Raw genomic sequence first — 17941 nt, forward strand, 5'->3', positions numbered from 1 at the left:
TTGACTTTAGAAGTCCAGGGAGTGGGAGCTTTCCTGTTTCAGTTCCTGGTGATTTGCTCATCGATGGGAGGAAAGCAAAAGCGAATCCTTCCATTCATCAACCACTCAACCACTTGTTCAATTCAGGGTTGCAGCTGGCGCTTGTCCCAACTGTCACAGGCCAAAGTAGCAGAGTGCACCCTGATTCGGGTTGCCAGTCTGTCACAGGACTAATACAGAGAGAAAGAGTCATCCACACTCATATTCACAGCTTTGGGTCTTTTTAGAATAACCAGTTAAATTAAGAAGCATGTCTTTGGACTGCAGGAAGGCACAGGGAGAAAATGGAAATGTTACACAGTTTTTGCTGTGAGGCAACTCTCCTAACCACTGCACACTGTGACTAAATTCTTCAACTTCTATTAGAGATTCTTTGAGTGCCACGTCTATCTCTTATAATGTCTCCTATACCAATTTAGTTATTCAATGTAACAACATAAGTTTCCTCTTCTGTAAAACTACGATTCTGAGAAAAAATGTATCTGGCCACAAAATATTTCTGCAGAATGTTAGAAATGGAAGTTTAATATTTCAAATTATACCTCAAACACAAGGATATTCATACACAGCACAAGTCACACTGTGGCATATAGACATAAGATCGTGTAAATGGCTTTCAAAGGGTACTAGCAGCAGAAAAGAATTTGAGCCTTCCAGCCATCTACGCACACCCTGCAGAATCATGAAACACAATGGCTGTCCTTCATAAAGTGCTCTGTGTCAGAACCCAGAAAAGAAGTTATTCAGAACGCAGAGTTCTCGCTCTGCACAAGGACAGTCTATCCTTGGAGGACTACAGAAAGACGTGAAATGACAACTTCAGGCCACTGAACGCAGAGAAAATGTTGAAAGAAGCATAATGCAGCAGAGAATTATAGCCTCATATTAAGATTTTCTCTCTGTGAAAGGATAATTTTTAAAGTTCTGCTCCATCTGGTTATTACCTTCATTACTGTGTGAACCTTAGAATAGATCAACATGATAGTTATTACACACTAACACCACAGAAATACCATTTTGTTCTCTTGTTCTTATATCAAAACAACCCAATTCAGGCTGAAAACTGTCCCTTATGCATCACAGTATCACATAAAATCTCTGACCGACACGCATTATAATAACCCTATGGTGCTTCTGAGCTGAACTATATTTACAGTTGATTCAACACAGCCGGTGTGATCTATAAGTCATGAGCTGAGAGCCCAGGGGAGAGTAAGGTCATTACGAGGAAGGCTTTGCCTTCAACCAAAACACCATATCCATTCTCCTCACTGCAGGAGGCATTAATGGCTCTTGAGGCAGATTGGGGACCCACCGGAGAACCACTAAAATGGTAAGAAACACAGTGATCCTGTGGTTTGTATATTAAACTTGTGACCTCAGGGTGCTACATCCACAAGGTTCCACTCCAGGGCCCACAGGTAATGACATAAAACAGTTTGCTGAGGGAAGCACGTTTTTGAATAATGAGGTTTCTCTGTGGCTTCAAAAAATGTTGTTTTCATGCATATGCTGGGGGATGCTGTAACAGTGTTCAGGCAGGGGTTGACGCTGTTCCAATGCTGTCCCCAAAGGGTCTCTGGAGTGGAGCCTACAGCGCTGCAGTGTTTTCAGCTATGGAGTGATACATCTAGAACTCACAGCACTCAGTGAATAAAATCAGAGTACAATGTTTATGTTGCCAGCATCTTGCCATAAAACTCACTGTTACAGGTGAGATGTTGGTTAAAGTCCCTTTCAGTGCAGCACTGCCATCTAGTGACTAACTGAGGCCTAATGCAAAGAGAAATTATTTTCAAAATAGACTGAACTTCTAATGGTTTTGTTAGTATTGGTGCTGAGTCAGTTAATATTTATTTGATTGAAAAAATCCACTGTCTGACGTCTATTCTGTAATTAGTAGAGTCAAATCCAATGTTCATCAAAGAGAGAAAAAAAGGTCTAAGAGTGTTGGCAGCACTGCTGTAATACACAGAACAATGACTTTACATTTTTTCAGTTTGTGGAAAAATGTCAATTTCATAATATGAAATTATTACAAAGAAAGAATCTTTCGGTTTTACAGAAACATAATGTCCAGACTTTAGCTTTAAATATGTCTAAAGGGGGACTTTAACGGTCTCATATATATATAACCAAAGCCAATTTCACACACTGCAACCCTGGACTTTTTTTTTTTTTTTTTTCAGAGAAGCAGAGATTACCCAGCAGAGGTTCATGTCAAAATGTGAACACCTGATTGAGTGAGAATGGACATTGTTGTCTTTAACCTGCCAGCTCCCTGCTTCAAAGTCTGTGTGGTGTCCAGTTGAAGCCATGTGAGAAATAGAGCATTCGTGCTGCCTTCTGCAGATTTGAATATTTATTTTCGTAACAATATCAATGAAGGTCGACTCTTTCAACCCAAACTGAAATCTTTCCTCAAACCTACCTGTGATGTTTTGCCCAAGCGGCAACACCAGCAGCCTTAAAAGCCGATGTGTGATTGTCAGCAACTGCAGGTCCTCCAGGAGGCATTTGAGACTGACTCCAAAGTGAGTCAATCCCCAGAGACTCCTATGTTAAAATGTTCAACTTTAGTGCTTTAAAAACATTTTTACACACACACACAAAAAAAATAGAAAATAAAAAACACTTTGAGCCTCTATGGATCATTTACTCCTTCAGAATAACTCTGAGGAGAGTAAATGGTTTTTAGAACTACTTCAAGCCAGTACACAGAACATCTCCACTGTGTTAGTGCTTTTTGAAGCATTTTTAATGGATCATCACCTCAATGTTGCGCAGACCATCTAAGAAGTTTATGCTTTATTTTTGCTGAGTTAAATTCTAGTCAGTGGCCAATATGTGTGTCTGTGGAGCTGATAACTTATTCCTTTTATAGTAGCTTCTTGCTACAAAAGACTAAAATGCTAACTTCCAAGATCATATTCAGGGTCTATCTTTTATACCGTCTTTAGTTTTATATTCAGTGTGATGACTCAGTCATTGCTCAGGCTGGAGCACCTATTGTAAATGTAGAAGCTTTATCCAAACAGTGACTTAGGAAATAATCAGTAGGGTAATTTAAAAGTTTTGAGGGTTTTGGATTATTGCACTCATTTCTCTAAAAATCCACCTTGTGTTGCTGGTGCCCTTAGAATATTCATATCTCTACTCTACTCCATTAACTCTATCATTTTATTGTTTTTTAACTGAGTTTGGCTGCATATAGCCGAGTTTATAATGACTTTCACAAGAAAGATGCTATAGACAGAAAATAAGTTTTTTGCACCTTAGGCCATCTGCGCTCATATATATCATTTCCCTTTACTTTTTAGACATTTAAGGGAAAATTCAAATGATGGATGAGATGTATTTTTACTTTAAACACAACTATATGCCATGTGACCTCTCCTCCTGTCAAAGTCAGCATCTCTGTTTTTCTGAGGATGCCAACAAGTGCACTTGAGCATCAGCACCAGTAAGTACACTTTGAACTTAGATATGAGGTCAGCACTGCTGTATTAATTATCACAACCAAGAGGCCCTATGTAGATGAAGCCTACGTGAGAGGCTGTAATCGCTTTTCCTTGACTTGCAAAATATTCTGAAAACCATTACCTCGGAGTTTGATAACGTCCTCCACTTCCCTCCCCAACCCTCCGTACGCACTCTGTGTTAGCAGATTAACTGCTCACCGATTAATTAGCAAAATTACCTCTGTGTGTGCCAATCGGTGTCTTATCAACCTTTGTCAGGCCTTAAACTGTAAATTAATTAATACCCCCTCTCTTGTCGTTTCCTAATTACCTTAGTTCCAGTAGGAATTCTAGGAAATGGCTGTGTCAGCGGCTGATGCTTGTTATGACTTTACTGTGAACTCATTGGTTCACTTGACAGGATATGAAAACATGCCGCTCTCATGCTGATGAGGGGATGACATGGTGGATCTTCAAATGAGGGCTTGATCTGAGGCAGAGCTCCTTAATCGTTTTGTTTTTGATGTTGAAGGTGACACTCGGCTATGTTTTTGACAAATGAAAAAAACACGAGACATTGCAGGTCCTGAAAAAACATCACAGGGAACGTCACATTTCAGATGAGCTTTTTTATTATTCGTCTTCTTTGAGTTTTAGATGTTGGACTGAGCTTCTTAGCTGGCAGTCACTGTGGAAAAAAAATACAAATCATACATTTATAAAGCAACAGCAACATTTTGTATACACCACCAGTTATGTGACATTTAAATATTTCACTTCTAGCTTCATTACTTTGCTCTAACTCTCTGACAACTTTTGTAGCAATAACTAATTTGAGTATTCAGTTGTGAAGGACTTTGTACATACGGAGAAATTTAAAGTTTTGTTATGAGCAAGTACTTGGAGACAATGGAGAGAAAAAACTACCTTTTAACAGGAAGATTCCTCCAACAGAACCAGCCACGTGCCATGACCAGCTGGTTTAAGCCAAACAAAAAGGCTAAACTCTAATCACCATCGATAAAACCAGCTGAAATTTCAGCCAATCTCTACTGAATAATTCACCTCTATTGTCTTTCAGAACATACGGTACAAAGAATGGCTAAAATCACGTAGATTTCAGTGCGTAACAGTGGCAAGTTAGCAATGTAAGCAAGAAAATGTTCTGAAGCATTCCTGCGTGTTACATTTTTTTCTCACTAATACTGACTTGTGAAATATATCTGAATGTTTCCAAATATGTGAACATCTGGCGGTAAAGTTCCTCAAGTAGTCAAACCTCCATCTCCATCATACAGAAACATCTGGAGAAAATTTCATATGATCATCAAAAGCTCTTAAGCTAATTAGAAATCCTGAGGCAGAGTCGCCCAGCTGGCTGTGATTTTAAAAACACTCAAAATACCACATGTGTAGCGTTCTGGGATACAGACATGTTCTCTGTTTGTTATTGCATATATGTGCAAAGGCATCATGTAAAAATAGCTTTTTTTGCAGCTTTTTGCAATTTAGTTGCTCCAGATTTCATTGAGCTGATATTATGTCCGTAGGTTAGAGTCAATGTTACCATTTTACCATTTTGGTTTGGTAACATGTCTGAAATAAAATTGTTCTCTCTTCCACAGGTCATCTCAAATATAGCCCTTCACACACACATTCATGTAAATCTTCACGTGTGCTTCACCAAATATTTGTAGTCTAACAATTTAACCTTCATCTTACCTGCTGAGATGCACAGCAGTGGAAACGCACATCATTCAGGGTGGAGTCATCCAGGCCATACTGGTATTCTTCCATCTTGGTCTCGATGCCACAGATGCCTCCATCAGGGCATTCCTCACTCCAGTGGCCATACTCTCCCCATCCCATGCCGGGCCCCTCCAGCGTTGGGTTACTGCTGCAGCGGAACCTGATGTTGTTGACGGCCGTGTCATCACCAAACAGACCCTGATGGGGTTCCACACTAATCTGGAAAGAGGTTAGCACTCCGCTCGGGCAGTACTGAGGCTGGGACCAGTCACCGAAGCTGGGCGGGAACAGATTAAATAAGGGGAAATGAAGGGGAGGAAAATAAGCTTGACATTTAAACATCCAAAACATATTTATGATTGTGGCAGAAGCAATGCTTTCATTTCCTCTCTGAGCGTAGTACAAAACTATTAGCCTCCAGCATCCTGCTGCTTCCAAAGTACCTTGAACCATAAAAAATACAAAATATTACACAGATCATTAGAAAGTGTGGATAGCTCCAACCTCAACATTTTGATCATACCTCCTGAAATAAAACTTGTACAAATGAGGCCACTTTCCAATAAGACACAAAGTATTTATTAGCCGTACCTACCTGATAATGGTAACAAATCTGTTGTGAACAGGTTAAATGAGATCTTCACAACAGAGAGAATCCAAACTGCTAATGTGGGTGGCACAAACAATCAATGCCATCAGAAATATGACCACAGGGATTTATGCTTGATCTACTGTGGGTTTTCTACATAAATGACTATGGAATACTTAAATATCATTTTTATGCTTGTTTTTGCTGATCACACAATTGTATCCATGTATGCCTCATTCAGGAAGTTCTGGGAAAAAACTAAATGCAGAAGGCACAATTTGTAAATGGACAAGGAAATGAAAGGAATGAGTGGCATACACTCATGAGAAACTAAAAAGACAAATAAAGACAACAAAGCAAAAAATATAACAGGGACCAGAACATAAAAATACATGAAAAACATATCAGCCTATTTAGATAGAACTGAAGGCTGTCTGTAATGTTTCACCCATAAATCTGTCTGTCTGGCTCAGATTATGAAAATACTCTGTACCGTCACACTTCTCCCTGAATACTGAACAGCAGTGAACCCTTGTCTATCACAGTGCATCACAACTTTTCACATCTACTGCTCATTATTATCTGTATTCAAAGTTAGGAAAGACTCGCCTACACTTAAGAAGAAAGAGCCCTTTCATATTATTTATTAATGGAGATCTGCTTCTGAAGCTTTCAAACTACCTTGTATTTCATCTCTCATTTCAGTCTGGTTCAACAGATATTCCACATATGCATTAACTTTGGTAAAACTGGTTTCCTGACACTTTCACATGGAAAGACATTCAGTCTGTTCTCAAGTTAGAGATATATATGCCTCTATCTCACCCTAGCATCCTCCACTGCTACATCAACCATTTCTGCATGTCCTCTCTCAGCGCATCCATCTTCTCTGAGACCTTCGTCTTTTCCTCCTGCCCAGCAGCTCCAAATTCATCACGTTTTGCCAAATATATCCACTATCCCTCCTCATCACGAGTCCAAACCATCTCAGCATCACCTTTCTAACTCTGTCTCCAAACTGCTTGATCTGAGCTGTCCTGCTGATGTTCTCGCTTATAATCTTGTCCATCCTGATCACTCCCAGTAGAAATCTTAACATCTTTAACTCTGCCACTTCTGTTAGTGCCACCATCTCCAAACCATAGATCACAGCAGGTCTCACTACCATCTTTAAACCTTCTGTTTCACTTTTGTTGCTCTCCTTCTGTCACAAATCAGCCCTGACAGTCGTCTCCACCCTCTCCACCCGGACCGCGCTCTCTTCTTCACCTCTCTTGTGCATTGCCTGTTGCTTTGGATGGATGACTCAGGGTATATGTATCTACTCCTTGCAGCTTCACTGTTACACCTGCTCCCTATTCTCGCTACAGATTACAATGTCATGTTTATTACTATTGTTATGATTATTACTATTATCTCATAAGTTACTCACATTTTGTGTTTAACATGTTGTTTTCTTGCCCATCTGTTTGTAGAGAGTTTGTGGAGGGTTTTGCTTTTCTATGATGCTTGAAAAATACCATAACCATTATTCATAAAATAATCTAAAAAAAATTGTTCTTTTTAATACATTACACTACAAATTTATTTCATTCCACTCTATTTTTCTTTTGTAAAATTCTCAAATATTTTCTACCTTTGTAAATAAATTTGTGTTTATTTATTTTGCACATTTAATCTTTATTGTGTATTGTATTGCATCTTTCTTTATTTTTGAAGTATTTTTATTATTTGAGACCTGATTTGAAATATGTAGCACTTTGTAGCAAGAAAATTTAGGTTAATATATAAATAAACTTGTATACCAGGTACACAATGGAGGAAAATTAATTATTTTAAAAATTGCTTTTACATATGTTACACCTAACCTAGACTAAAACACCTCCAAATTTCATAATCTGGCAACCCAAATTGTAGTTCATGGCTTATAACTGAGATTTAATGCATGAATAAACAGTTCAGGCAAATATTAAAACTGGATGGAGATTAGTGTAATTCATGACTGCTTACTAGCCAGTGTGGGACTCAATAGTGTACAGGAAGTTGCGGTTTCCATCTTTTGCGCAGACAAGGCGAATCCCATTCAGAGCAGTGTCATCACTCCCGTACTGGTTAGACTCCACCTGAGAAAACAGAGGACAGTTCCCAGAAGCAGAAACGATTTTCATCAGCCCAGTTTGTTATCTGCTTCTCGGTAAAGCAGCAGATACATTGAGGATAAAAGTTCACGTCAGGTTACACAACACTTTCAGGTTCCACTTTCATCTTTGCAGAGTATCTGAGGCAGTGAGAGAAATCCAGTATCTACACTGCATGCTGTTTAATGCACAAAAAAGATTTCGGCTTTCATCTTCTTTACTAGAATCATGCAATGAAGAAATCATCAGGCCAGTATGGAGAGGATTAACAATTAAATTTATGGTAAATATGATCTGGGAACCAAAATTTGATTTTTAATTACAAATTTTAAGTTTATTTATTTCAAATTCTAAAAAGATCATTTTTTTCATTTCTTCTGACAATAAAGGCTCATCAAAAGTCAATCAAGCAAACATATGAATTAACCAGTAAAAGGAACAACAAAGAAAGATGAGCAATAATCCAGAAAACAAACATCTAAAATAAATAAAGTATCATAAATTGAAGCATGGAAGTAAAATCAATTCCTCAATTCCTGTTAAAAATGATGAGACAAAAAACAAAAAAACGGTGTAAACAACAGCATGTACCAAAAGTATAATAATGGCTACGATGTCTTGATCTTCATGAGAAGTTTTTTGAAGAGTTTTATGTCATGGTTTTTTTGGGTGGGGTGTTTTTGGTTTTGTGTATTTTTATTTAATATTCAGTATTACTGGGTTGGAAAAGTAAGTGAAATGTGAAATTGCTGGAAGTGTAAAACCATCAGATAAGGCATTCGTTTGTCATATCAGCAGCAGTAGAGGCATTTTTAATCAAAGTAACATTTATAGCATTTTTGAGAGACGTTGTTTTACCCTGACACTGAATCCAACAGCAAAGAAACTCTCTGGGCACATCTCTGGCCAGGTCCAGGTTCCAAACCTCTCTCCGTTGCTCACAGTAAGCAGAGATTTATACTCCCTGCTGTTGAAAGCCACTCCAGCTCGCTGCAAGAAGTTCTTCTGCTCCTCACAGAACCCAGCGGACAGCACAGCCAGCACGGCCACAACGGCGCGCAGACTTGTCATATTGACAGCAGTGAGTCAGTGTTTCAATCTGAAAGGCCAACTAACAAGTGAAAGGGGCCTCGGGCTCAAAGCTCTTATAGCTTCCCTGTTGATTCTGAAATACACCACTTGTAGCAGGATGAATCATTTACAGAGGAACATTACAGAGTGATGTGGGAATAAACAGCTGGTGTTGGAACCAGAAAAGATTTCGATTTTAGTGACGTTTGGAGAGATGAAGGCTCTGTTTTTAGGCTTTCAGACCACTCATCTTTTACTTCACAGAATGCATGGAACAGAAACTCTATAAGGACATATTTCTGCATAATCAAACCTTTGCACTTATAAATTCTTGAAGTTGAACTTGCAAGGATTAGAACTGTTAAATACTATTCCCAACAAATATAGACTGCAGAGTTTGTCTGCTACAACTAAGCAGAAACAGTGTCTATTAGTAATGTTGACATACGCTGCTGTTCATTTTGTACAAGGCTGACACAACACCATCAAATCCACTAAAATAATAACCAGGTTCCCATAATTAGACTCTTTCTTAGAACTATTGCTGATGCATTTCAGTTTGGAAAGGGCTTTTAAACATCCCCAAACTACAGATTTCACAAATTTAACTGGGCTCGGGTGTGCCAGGAGAAAGTCATTTCTTTTCTGAAAGAACATTAAAGGATAACTGGAGTTAGTGAGTGAACCTACAGGCAACTCTTTAGGGAAAAATCTGCAGTGTACAGATGACTCAGAGATAGAGCTGTTTGGCTTCAGTAACAGTAGGCACATTTCAGAACAACCTCAGACCAGCTGTGAGCCACGGCGGGAAAAGTGTTGTAGTTTGGGGTTGCTTTGTTGCCTCAGGGCACCGGCTGTTTATAAAAGATGCATCTAACCACCATGACATCATTCACTGGTTTGTGGACTACTGTTGAAAACCATGGATTGAGCATTTTGTCCATCACTTTTTTTTTCATTAAAGGTTGAGCTGACTGAAAAACTGAGGTCAGCACACACACATACAGTAATGGTTTATTAGTCTGAAAGTAGTGGTGCTCGTTTAAAAGAAAAATCATCCTGTATTAATTAATATAGCGTGACATAATCCATGTTTTCACATAGATTTCTACACAATCTGGCTTCTTTTTGAAAACAGACCAGTCGCTCCCTGTTGACCCTAGAAAGAAGTTTATGGCATCTTGTCTGGTTTCATTCCCAGAAACTACATCAGTCAAGTTATAACCGTTTCTTGAAATGCATAAAGAAAAGCTCTACTGGAGTAAATTTATTTACAAAGTAACAATAAGTAAAAACATAAAATGTAAATGAAAACAGAAGCACATACACTTTGGGATCTCCAAGCCAATAACAATGAACATAACCACTCCCACTCTTTCTAGAAACCATAGTCTCTTTGGTTAACCACAAAACAGGCGAAAAGGTTGTTAAAGATAAATTGACAACTGCATTATAGGCAGATATAAACAAACACAAAATAAAAGGGGCTGTGGTTTTACAAGTTTGCCACACAAGTCACTTTCCAGAAGCACATTTCAAGCTATGCTCAACAAAATCCAAACCTAACCTCACCCAGCACAGAGCCCAGCAGCCAAAAGGCAAAGCCCACCTGCTGCTGGATCTAGATATTGACTAAAGAACAGAGCGATGTTTGCTTGTCACATTCAGACCTGGAACACACAAAGAGAGACAACGAGAGGACCAGCAGCTCTGTTTCAACAAAAGGACAAAGGATCAGAGAATGTAACATATTTTACATCCAGTCATTGATTCAATTCAAGTAAAAAGAGCATGAAGATAATCTGAGCGCATCCCCTGAAAGCTGAACACGAAGTGGAACATTAACCCTCATCCTACTGACATATTTAATATACACAGACTACTGATTGAGGTCCTCCAAAAATAAATTAAGAATAAACCTTATTTCTTTTCAGAACATCATTAATGTCATCCAAGAGAGAATAGTATCCAAGAATAGTATTATTACAAAAAATATATAATTAATATGCAAATTAGAAATGACCATTTCACCAAAACTGCAATTATCTAAAAGCTTGTTTACCATCCTCTGACTCTGACATCATTTATTTTTCAGAAATCTCAAGCAAACATGATTTGTGTTGGATTTATAAGATGAAACCAATCGATGCAATTCTGACCTCAACATGAAATACTTGAAATAAACACACAGTAAACATCGTGAGGCCCAGACATCTCTCGGGTGTGTCCTGGTCTCCCCCGGGGCCTCCTCCCAGCAGGTCGTGCACCTCAGCTGGCTCCTTTCAATGAGGAGGTGACTCGGCTCTACTCTGAGACATTCACGAATGACCGAGCTCCCCACCTTATCTCTGAGACTGAGCCCAGAAAACCTTCAGAGGAAACTCATTTTTGCTGTTTGTTTCCGCAGTCTCATTCTTCAGTCACTGCCCACAGCCCATGACCACAGGTGAGGGTAGGAACATAGATCAGGCTTTAAATCAATAGTTTTGCTTTCACACTCAGCTCTCTCTTCACCGCAACAGACTTGTACCACATCTGTGCCAATCTGTCTGTCAATCTCCCACTCCACTCTCCCTTCACTCAGGAACAGGATCCCAAGACTTAAACTCCTCTACTCTGGGAAGCAACTCAGGAACTGCCTAGATTTGAATGGAAACTCCATTCTTTTCTGGCCTACAACCACAGCCTCAGACTTAGAGGTGCTGATTCTTATCTCAGATGATTCACACTCAGTTGCACACCACCCAGTGTGCAGGAGGAAGCTGAGAGAACCACATTATCTACAAAAAGCAGAGATGAAATCTTGAGCCCACACAATCTGATACCCTCCAACCCTTGGCTGTGCCTCACAATATTGTCTATAAAAATTACACGACCAGGAATGAGCATCATTTGCAAACCAAAGGCTCTCTGTGGTTGCACAGGGACAAGAAACAACTAAAATATGACAAAAAATATACCTCTGGGTTCTACATATTTTGTTTAACCCTCATCCCAGTCATGGGAATGAGGGCTGGGGGTTAAACAGCACACTGACCTTTAATATACAGTGTAAACAAAGAATGGTGCAAAAAGAAGAAATGGAGTGTGATGGAATGAGCTAGTAGACGCAAGGATCTGAATCAATTTAAATCTTGTGATCAATTTGGAAAATGTAACACATGCAAAACCTTAAAACATCTCACAGCTAAAATAATTTTACATGGAAGAGTGTTCATTGCAAAAGGTGACTGGGGTACGGTTATGCATAACGCCTACAAGAGGGTATTTCTGCTAAAGGGAGAAATACAAGGCTCTGATGCCAAGGCTTTAGAAGAATACTATATGTATTGATGTTTTTATAGAATACATCATGGAAAACCTTGTTTTCTTTGGGATTCTGTGGGATTCTGTATCCCATCTTTATCCTCAGGTGCTGTTTAAAAAACAATCAATTTCACTTGTCTACATATATCAAGGGGAAAAAAATCTAACAATCCAACAGCTTCACATGACTGTAAGAGATCGAGGAATATTTTAAATAGTTTGTTTGTCTTGTCTGGATGTGCTCAGACATCCAACCTTATCGCTGTTTTCAGATAAAACCCAACAAACCCATTTTTCTTGAATTAAGGAGAACGGCCTTATCTTATGAAACAGACTGTCAGTGATAAAGTTTTAATGCATTCATACATTTATCCTCGCACACTGATGCTCATATTTTTACACCAAATATCTTAAAGTCCCTTCGTGCACAGACAATTGGTAGCCAGTTTTCAGTGCAGGATAAGAAAAGACAGAGATGGATTCCAATTTGAATTTGAAGAACTTTTAGTCGACTACACTCTTGTATATACTTGTGCATATATATAATCATACTACCTGTTCATACACATAGAGCTGTTGTTACTAATAAAAGAGGTCATATCCACAGATTGGTGTTAATTACACAGCCTGGAGAGGAGTTTTGCTCCAATTATGTGTACGTTGTGTGATTTTGAAAGCTGAATATAATGTTATTTCACTCAACAGCATTAGACTTTGACTTAGTCGAGCTAATTCATTTTTGGGGCCTAATTACATATCAAGAAGTAATAGAGCAACATCAACATGCATTTGGAGTACGGTAGCTTTTCTGGCCAGTGTTCACTTTTCTTTAGACGTTCTTGGTCTTTAATAACTTCTCACAGAAATATTGAGTTTTTTCAAGAAGCCAAGCATGACTTCAAGCATAAAAAATGATGCATGATTTCAGTAGTTACACTTTACAGCTAGTTATTGCATTATTTCACATATGAATTTATGATCATTTTTGTTGATCTTTTTTTTTTTACTTTGTCTGTGTGCCATTTGGTGCTCTGAAGGTTTTCTTTGTTTTTCATTAAATAACTGCCTGCTGTGTCCATACTGTCATATACTGTGTGGATGAAACTGTCATAGTCCTGATTTTTTGTTGAGTTCTGGTTGCAGTTATATTTTTGGGGTTTTGTTGTGTTTCTAGTTTTTATGATTACTGTTGACCTTGATGTCTGAGTCTTATTTGTCTTCAGTTGTCTTGTGGGTCTTGTGTCTTGTTTGTTTTGGTTTCACTTCCTGATGTTGGTTCCTTTCCCTTCTTTGTAATTGTTCGGCCTGTCCTCATTAGTTTGATTGTTCCCTACTGTGTGGGTTTATTTCTGCTTCATGTGCGTCAATGTGTTTTCGACTCTTCTCTCTTTGGGTTGCCATTTTTGTTTCACCCTGATATTTATTTATTAAGTCTAATAATAATTCATTCATTCATTCCCTCATTTAGTTTTCATGTCTTGTGTTCTCTCACCTTCACCCCGACACCCCCCTCTTCATAAAGCTGAAGGTGAACTGCAGTCTGGTGATAATTCTCTGTACTAACATACTGTGTAATATTCAATTGTTTAAAATCTATTTATGGTTAAAATGGAACAGAGAAGCTTTCCAACAGCATCACTGTTAGAGGAACAGCTAAATAACAACAATACATTATTGCTATTGTTATTATTTTGTGATTAACTGTGACTTGATTATTTGGTACCAAGTTAAAACTTTTTAGATATGTAGGAGGGAATCAATTTCCAGCTGTAGCTGAGCTTACCAGTACACATATTATCAGACACTACCGCTGTATATTTAAAATTAGACTGCTGTCAAAGTTTGACTTTGAAATGGTCTTGTTTTTTAATGTTATCAACTTTATTTAATACACAAGTGTGAAGACAGAAATCTTATGCTAAGGGGAAAAATATTGTGACAGGTCTGACACTTTATTCTTATAAAATGATTATAACACAAAGCCAACTCTGGTTCTGGCTATTATTCAGTCTGGTTCATTTTTTTTTTTTTTTTGAAGGATAATGTGTCAGTCGAGTCCTTGGCAGAAATGATCAAAGAGGAGCTCTGCCATGTCACAAGGTGAATTACGCAGAAAAAGAAACAGCAGAAACAGCATGTCACCTTCCCACAGTGCCATTTATCTTTACTGTGTAGGTCAGGCAACTCAACTGCATATTTGTTATATATATATATAATACTGCACTGCTCGCTTTTCATGTGCATCAAACAGAGGTCTAAGGCACTACTACATAGTTACATAGGTAGTTACATAGTTACTATGTAACTACAATTCCTTCCTTAGCCATTCATCTCAGAGAAGTTTATAAAACGTAAACTGTGCCCTGTTATCTGAGACACAAAGTTACCAGAATGTATTACATAACTGGTTACACCGAGCTGTCAGGACACCAGGACTGCTTGTAGCATTTGGAGAGTTTCACATTTCATTTTTGCTTCCACTTGATGTTTGGTTAAATTTCAGAAAAACGGGTTTTCCTTCAAAGTAAGAGCTGTACAGCAATAAACCACTGTTAGGATTTGGGTCGGGTTACATAAAGTCAACAAATGCAGCAAGAATGTGTCCTGAAATGTCCATTTATGACAAGCTGCATAATGCAACACCAAATCCAAAGGACAATCTTTTTGCATCTCTCTGATATTAGCATTTATAACGAAACTGCAGTATTTCATGAGATTGGCAGCTGCAGTAAAGCAGATCCGAAACAAACTGCCTTCTTCGTGTATTTAGTGCTGCACCTAGGGCAAAATGACCTGGTGAAATCTCAGTGTAGTCACAGAATGAGCATGTGATTTTCTGATCCAGTGCCTTTTCAGACAGAAATATTATTTTATTAAGATCAGCAAGCATTACTTACACAGAGATGCAGAAATACTACAAAGATATTCAAGACAACTACATCTGAGTACATAATAAATGTGTGGGAAAACAAATTTAAAAAAGAAACCACGTAGACATGCACAATCCATGCTGAAGGCAGTGAAAGGTTGGCAGGTATACAACAACAGCTGGTGACATAGAATTTCAATTTCAGATCACATAGACAAACTGGCTGGGAGAAGATGGAGCTGGTGTAGGGAAGGAATTAGGGGCAAGAGAGCAGGTAGGTGTGGAAGCATGGCAACACAACAGGGACCACTCCTGGAGAAAATGTGAACTGCGGCTCTTTTGAGAAGCTCATGACTGCCATGTTAAGATCAGCACTGAGTTACTATAATTATGAATTTCCCATGGATGGCATTCATGTCAGCGGAGGTCTAATGACTCTTTTAAATGTGCAATTTGAAACCTAATGATCCTGAAATGCCAGCCAAGTCCACTATTCAGTGTAAAGTACTGTAATCTCAATCGATATGCTGCCAATTTTAGTATTTTTAATCATACAATCATAAGAGCTTCTTGAATAGTCAGATAAAAATTAATGCAATAAAGCTATATCCATGATGTGAACGCACCAGCAGACTCAACACAGAGAGCAGATCACAGAAGCTGGCCGGTCTCCTGGAATTATGGTCCTGAGTTTAATTGCCTACACTTAACTCAGTTTTGTGAGTACTGTTATTCATTTTCAGTGAATCTATTATCACTGAATTTTCAATTAAAGCACACTTGAGTTAAAAAAAGACACATGTAAGTCTACTTATATTTGGGAATTTAATCTCTCTGAATAAAGTTCTTTCTCAGTCAGCCTTTTTCACTCTGGAAAGTATTTGCCTGTCTTAGGTGGCAGCTCCAGGTATGATTAAAGTCTTGAGTCCAGTTGGCTGAGAATCAAATGAGAGCAGACAGCTCATAGATGAGGACCGCCACCTCTCGGCCAGCTCACTTCACCTTTTGAGGAGAAAATCCAAAAGAGCTGTAATCAAGCCAACTTGGTCAGATGGACCTCAACATTTTGGAGGCACTGGGGCATAAAAAGGATTAGAGCAAAAATTGGCTAAATTAGCTGCTGGATAGCATGTTTCAAAGCAGAGTGAGTCAGGACAGAGAATTATGGGTTAAATGATTTTCTTCGAGCAATTTAATGAAAAAAAATGGACGGAACGGAAGCACTGCTTCCTTTTTTAATAAAGAAATCATCCAGATGAAGAGGCACCGGCAGGCATGTAGAGCCTTGTGTTCTGTGTCCATGTATTTATTTAAAATATATATTTGGCTTTTTTTTTTCAATGGTTGTCAAGCATGATCATTCACTGAAGAGGCCACCTACAAGACCTAAGACTAAAACAGATGTAGGGCAGGTTGTGGTTTATTTCTACTTGTCAGAGGTGAAGCTGAAAATTTTTAGAGCAGGTTCAGTCTCATCAACCGTAAAACGATGAGTCAGTGTCACTGATGCATTGCAAAAGGAGGTTTAATGTGCTTCTCATCCATAGAGCCCAGGGTTGTTCATTTAGGCTTTCATTACTGTTTTGCAGCTGTTACTGACTAAATTTGGGATTTCTTTTTTTTTTTTTTTTTTTGAGGTAGAAATCAGTTGAAACAAGGGCTTAATTTTTAGGAGGAAAGAAAATGCTGAAACACCTACATCTATATAGTTTTTCCTTTGATACTGGAATGAGTCTCCACTACTTTCCTGACCCGGTTCTCATAATGAGCTACAGTCTGAGTCTCATATATACTTTTTATGTTGTGTTTTTGTTTGTTTGTTTCCACAAAGAAGAGAGTGTCTGTGATGTTGTCACCATTCTCATAGTCATATATCACCTGGTACACACAGCCACCTGTAACAGTGAGAAAATCGCTTAGTACAGACAACTGAGACACTATGATCCATCATGTTTTATTGCACATCTGCTAAACAAATGTAGACCCTTGTTCTGCTGCCAAGAGGAAGCATTTGGCAAAACAAATAAAACATTTTTCTTTTTATAATCCTCACTTTCATTGTCATGTTGGTGAATGTTAAACGAAGGCTAACTGATATCTTGTGTCGATGCATGTCACGGGAAATGAACAAAACAAAACAGACATCTGCCAGTAAGACAAAAGGAATAGTGGTAGGTTAGCTGTTTAAAGGAAGCCACTCGTTACTTCATCAAGCATACTCATAGGTACTAGGAGAATGTATGTAGTAATAAATCAGAATTAATTATTAAAGGGTTTATTAGGCTTTTCAGATGTGCTGTTAAATTAGTGGATGCTGGGTTAAGAAGTTTCAAATAATGAGGTCAGTGCAAGTACTGCTTAAAATACTTGATTTTGGACTGTTGATTCTACTCTTGGAGATGTATAATGTAAACAAGAGCCAAAATATCATGTCATAAGCCCCAGCCACCTCCTGTTCACACCCTCTGTGTGTGAATGTCAGCCAATCAGAAGACAGCTGGCTTAGTTAAAAAAGGAATAAAGAGCTTGTTTCACAGAGAGGATGAACCGAGGAGCTGGACCAGGGCCCAAAATACGACACCACTCTGGAAACAAAGTGAAATTAAAAACAAAAGAAAAATTATGAGAAAATATAAAACTGTAGATACCATGCTGATAAATTGTGTGCTCTCTAAAAGTCATGAAGACATATGTCAGAAATATTGCAAGAAAAAATGCA

At 38.4% G+C, this 17941-nt stretch overlaps 1 protein-coding gene across 1 annotated transcript; it reads right to left on the bottom strand.

Moving 5' to 3' along the window:
- Positions 1-4114: 4114 nt before the first annotated feature.
- On the bottom strand, positions 4115-9111 carry LOC146564834 (vitelline membrane outer layer protein 1 homolog). The gene is made up of 4 exons (XM_085290419.1): positions 8835-9111; positions 7849-7961; positions 5223-5526; positions 4115-4188 (listed from the first exon to the last, which is right to left on the bottom strand). The coding sequence occupies exons 1-4, from the start codon at positions 9045-9047 to the stop codon at positions 4186-4188; spliced, it is 633 nt and encodes a 210-aa protein (XP_085146545.1). The 5' UTR covers positions 9048-9111; the 3' UTR covers positions 4115-4185.
- Positions 9112-17941: the final 8830 nt, after the last annotated feature.

Source organism: Mchenga conophoros, linkage group LG11, assembly GCF_057382185.1.
Source record: "Mchenga conophoros isolate Kocher_MC1m ecotype Shallow Benthic linkage group LG11, M_conophoros_male_GT1.1, whole genome shotgun sequence".
In the NCBI taxonomy this organism is placed as follows: domain Eukaryota; kingdom Metazoa; phylum Chordata; class Actinopteri; order Cichliformes; family Cichlidae; genus Mchenga; species Mchenga conophoros.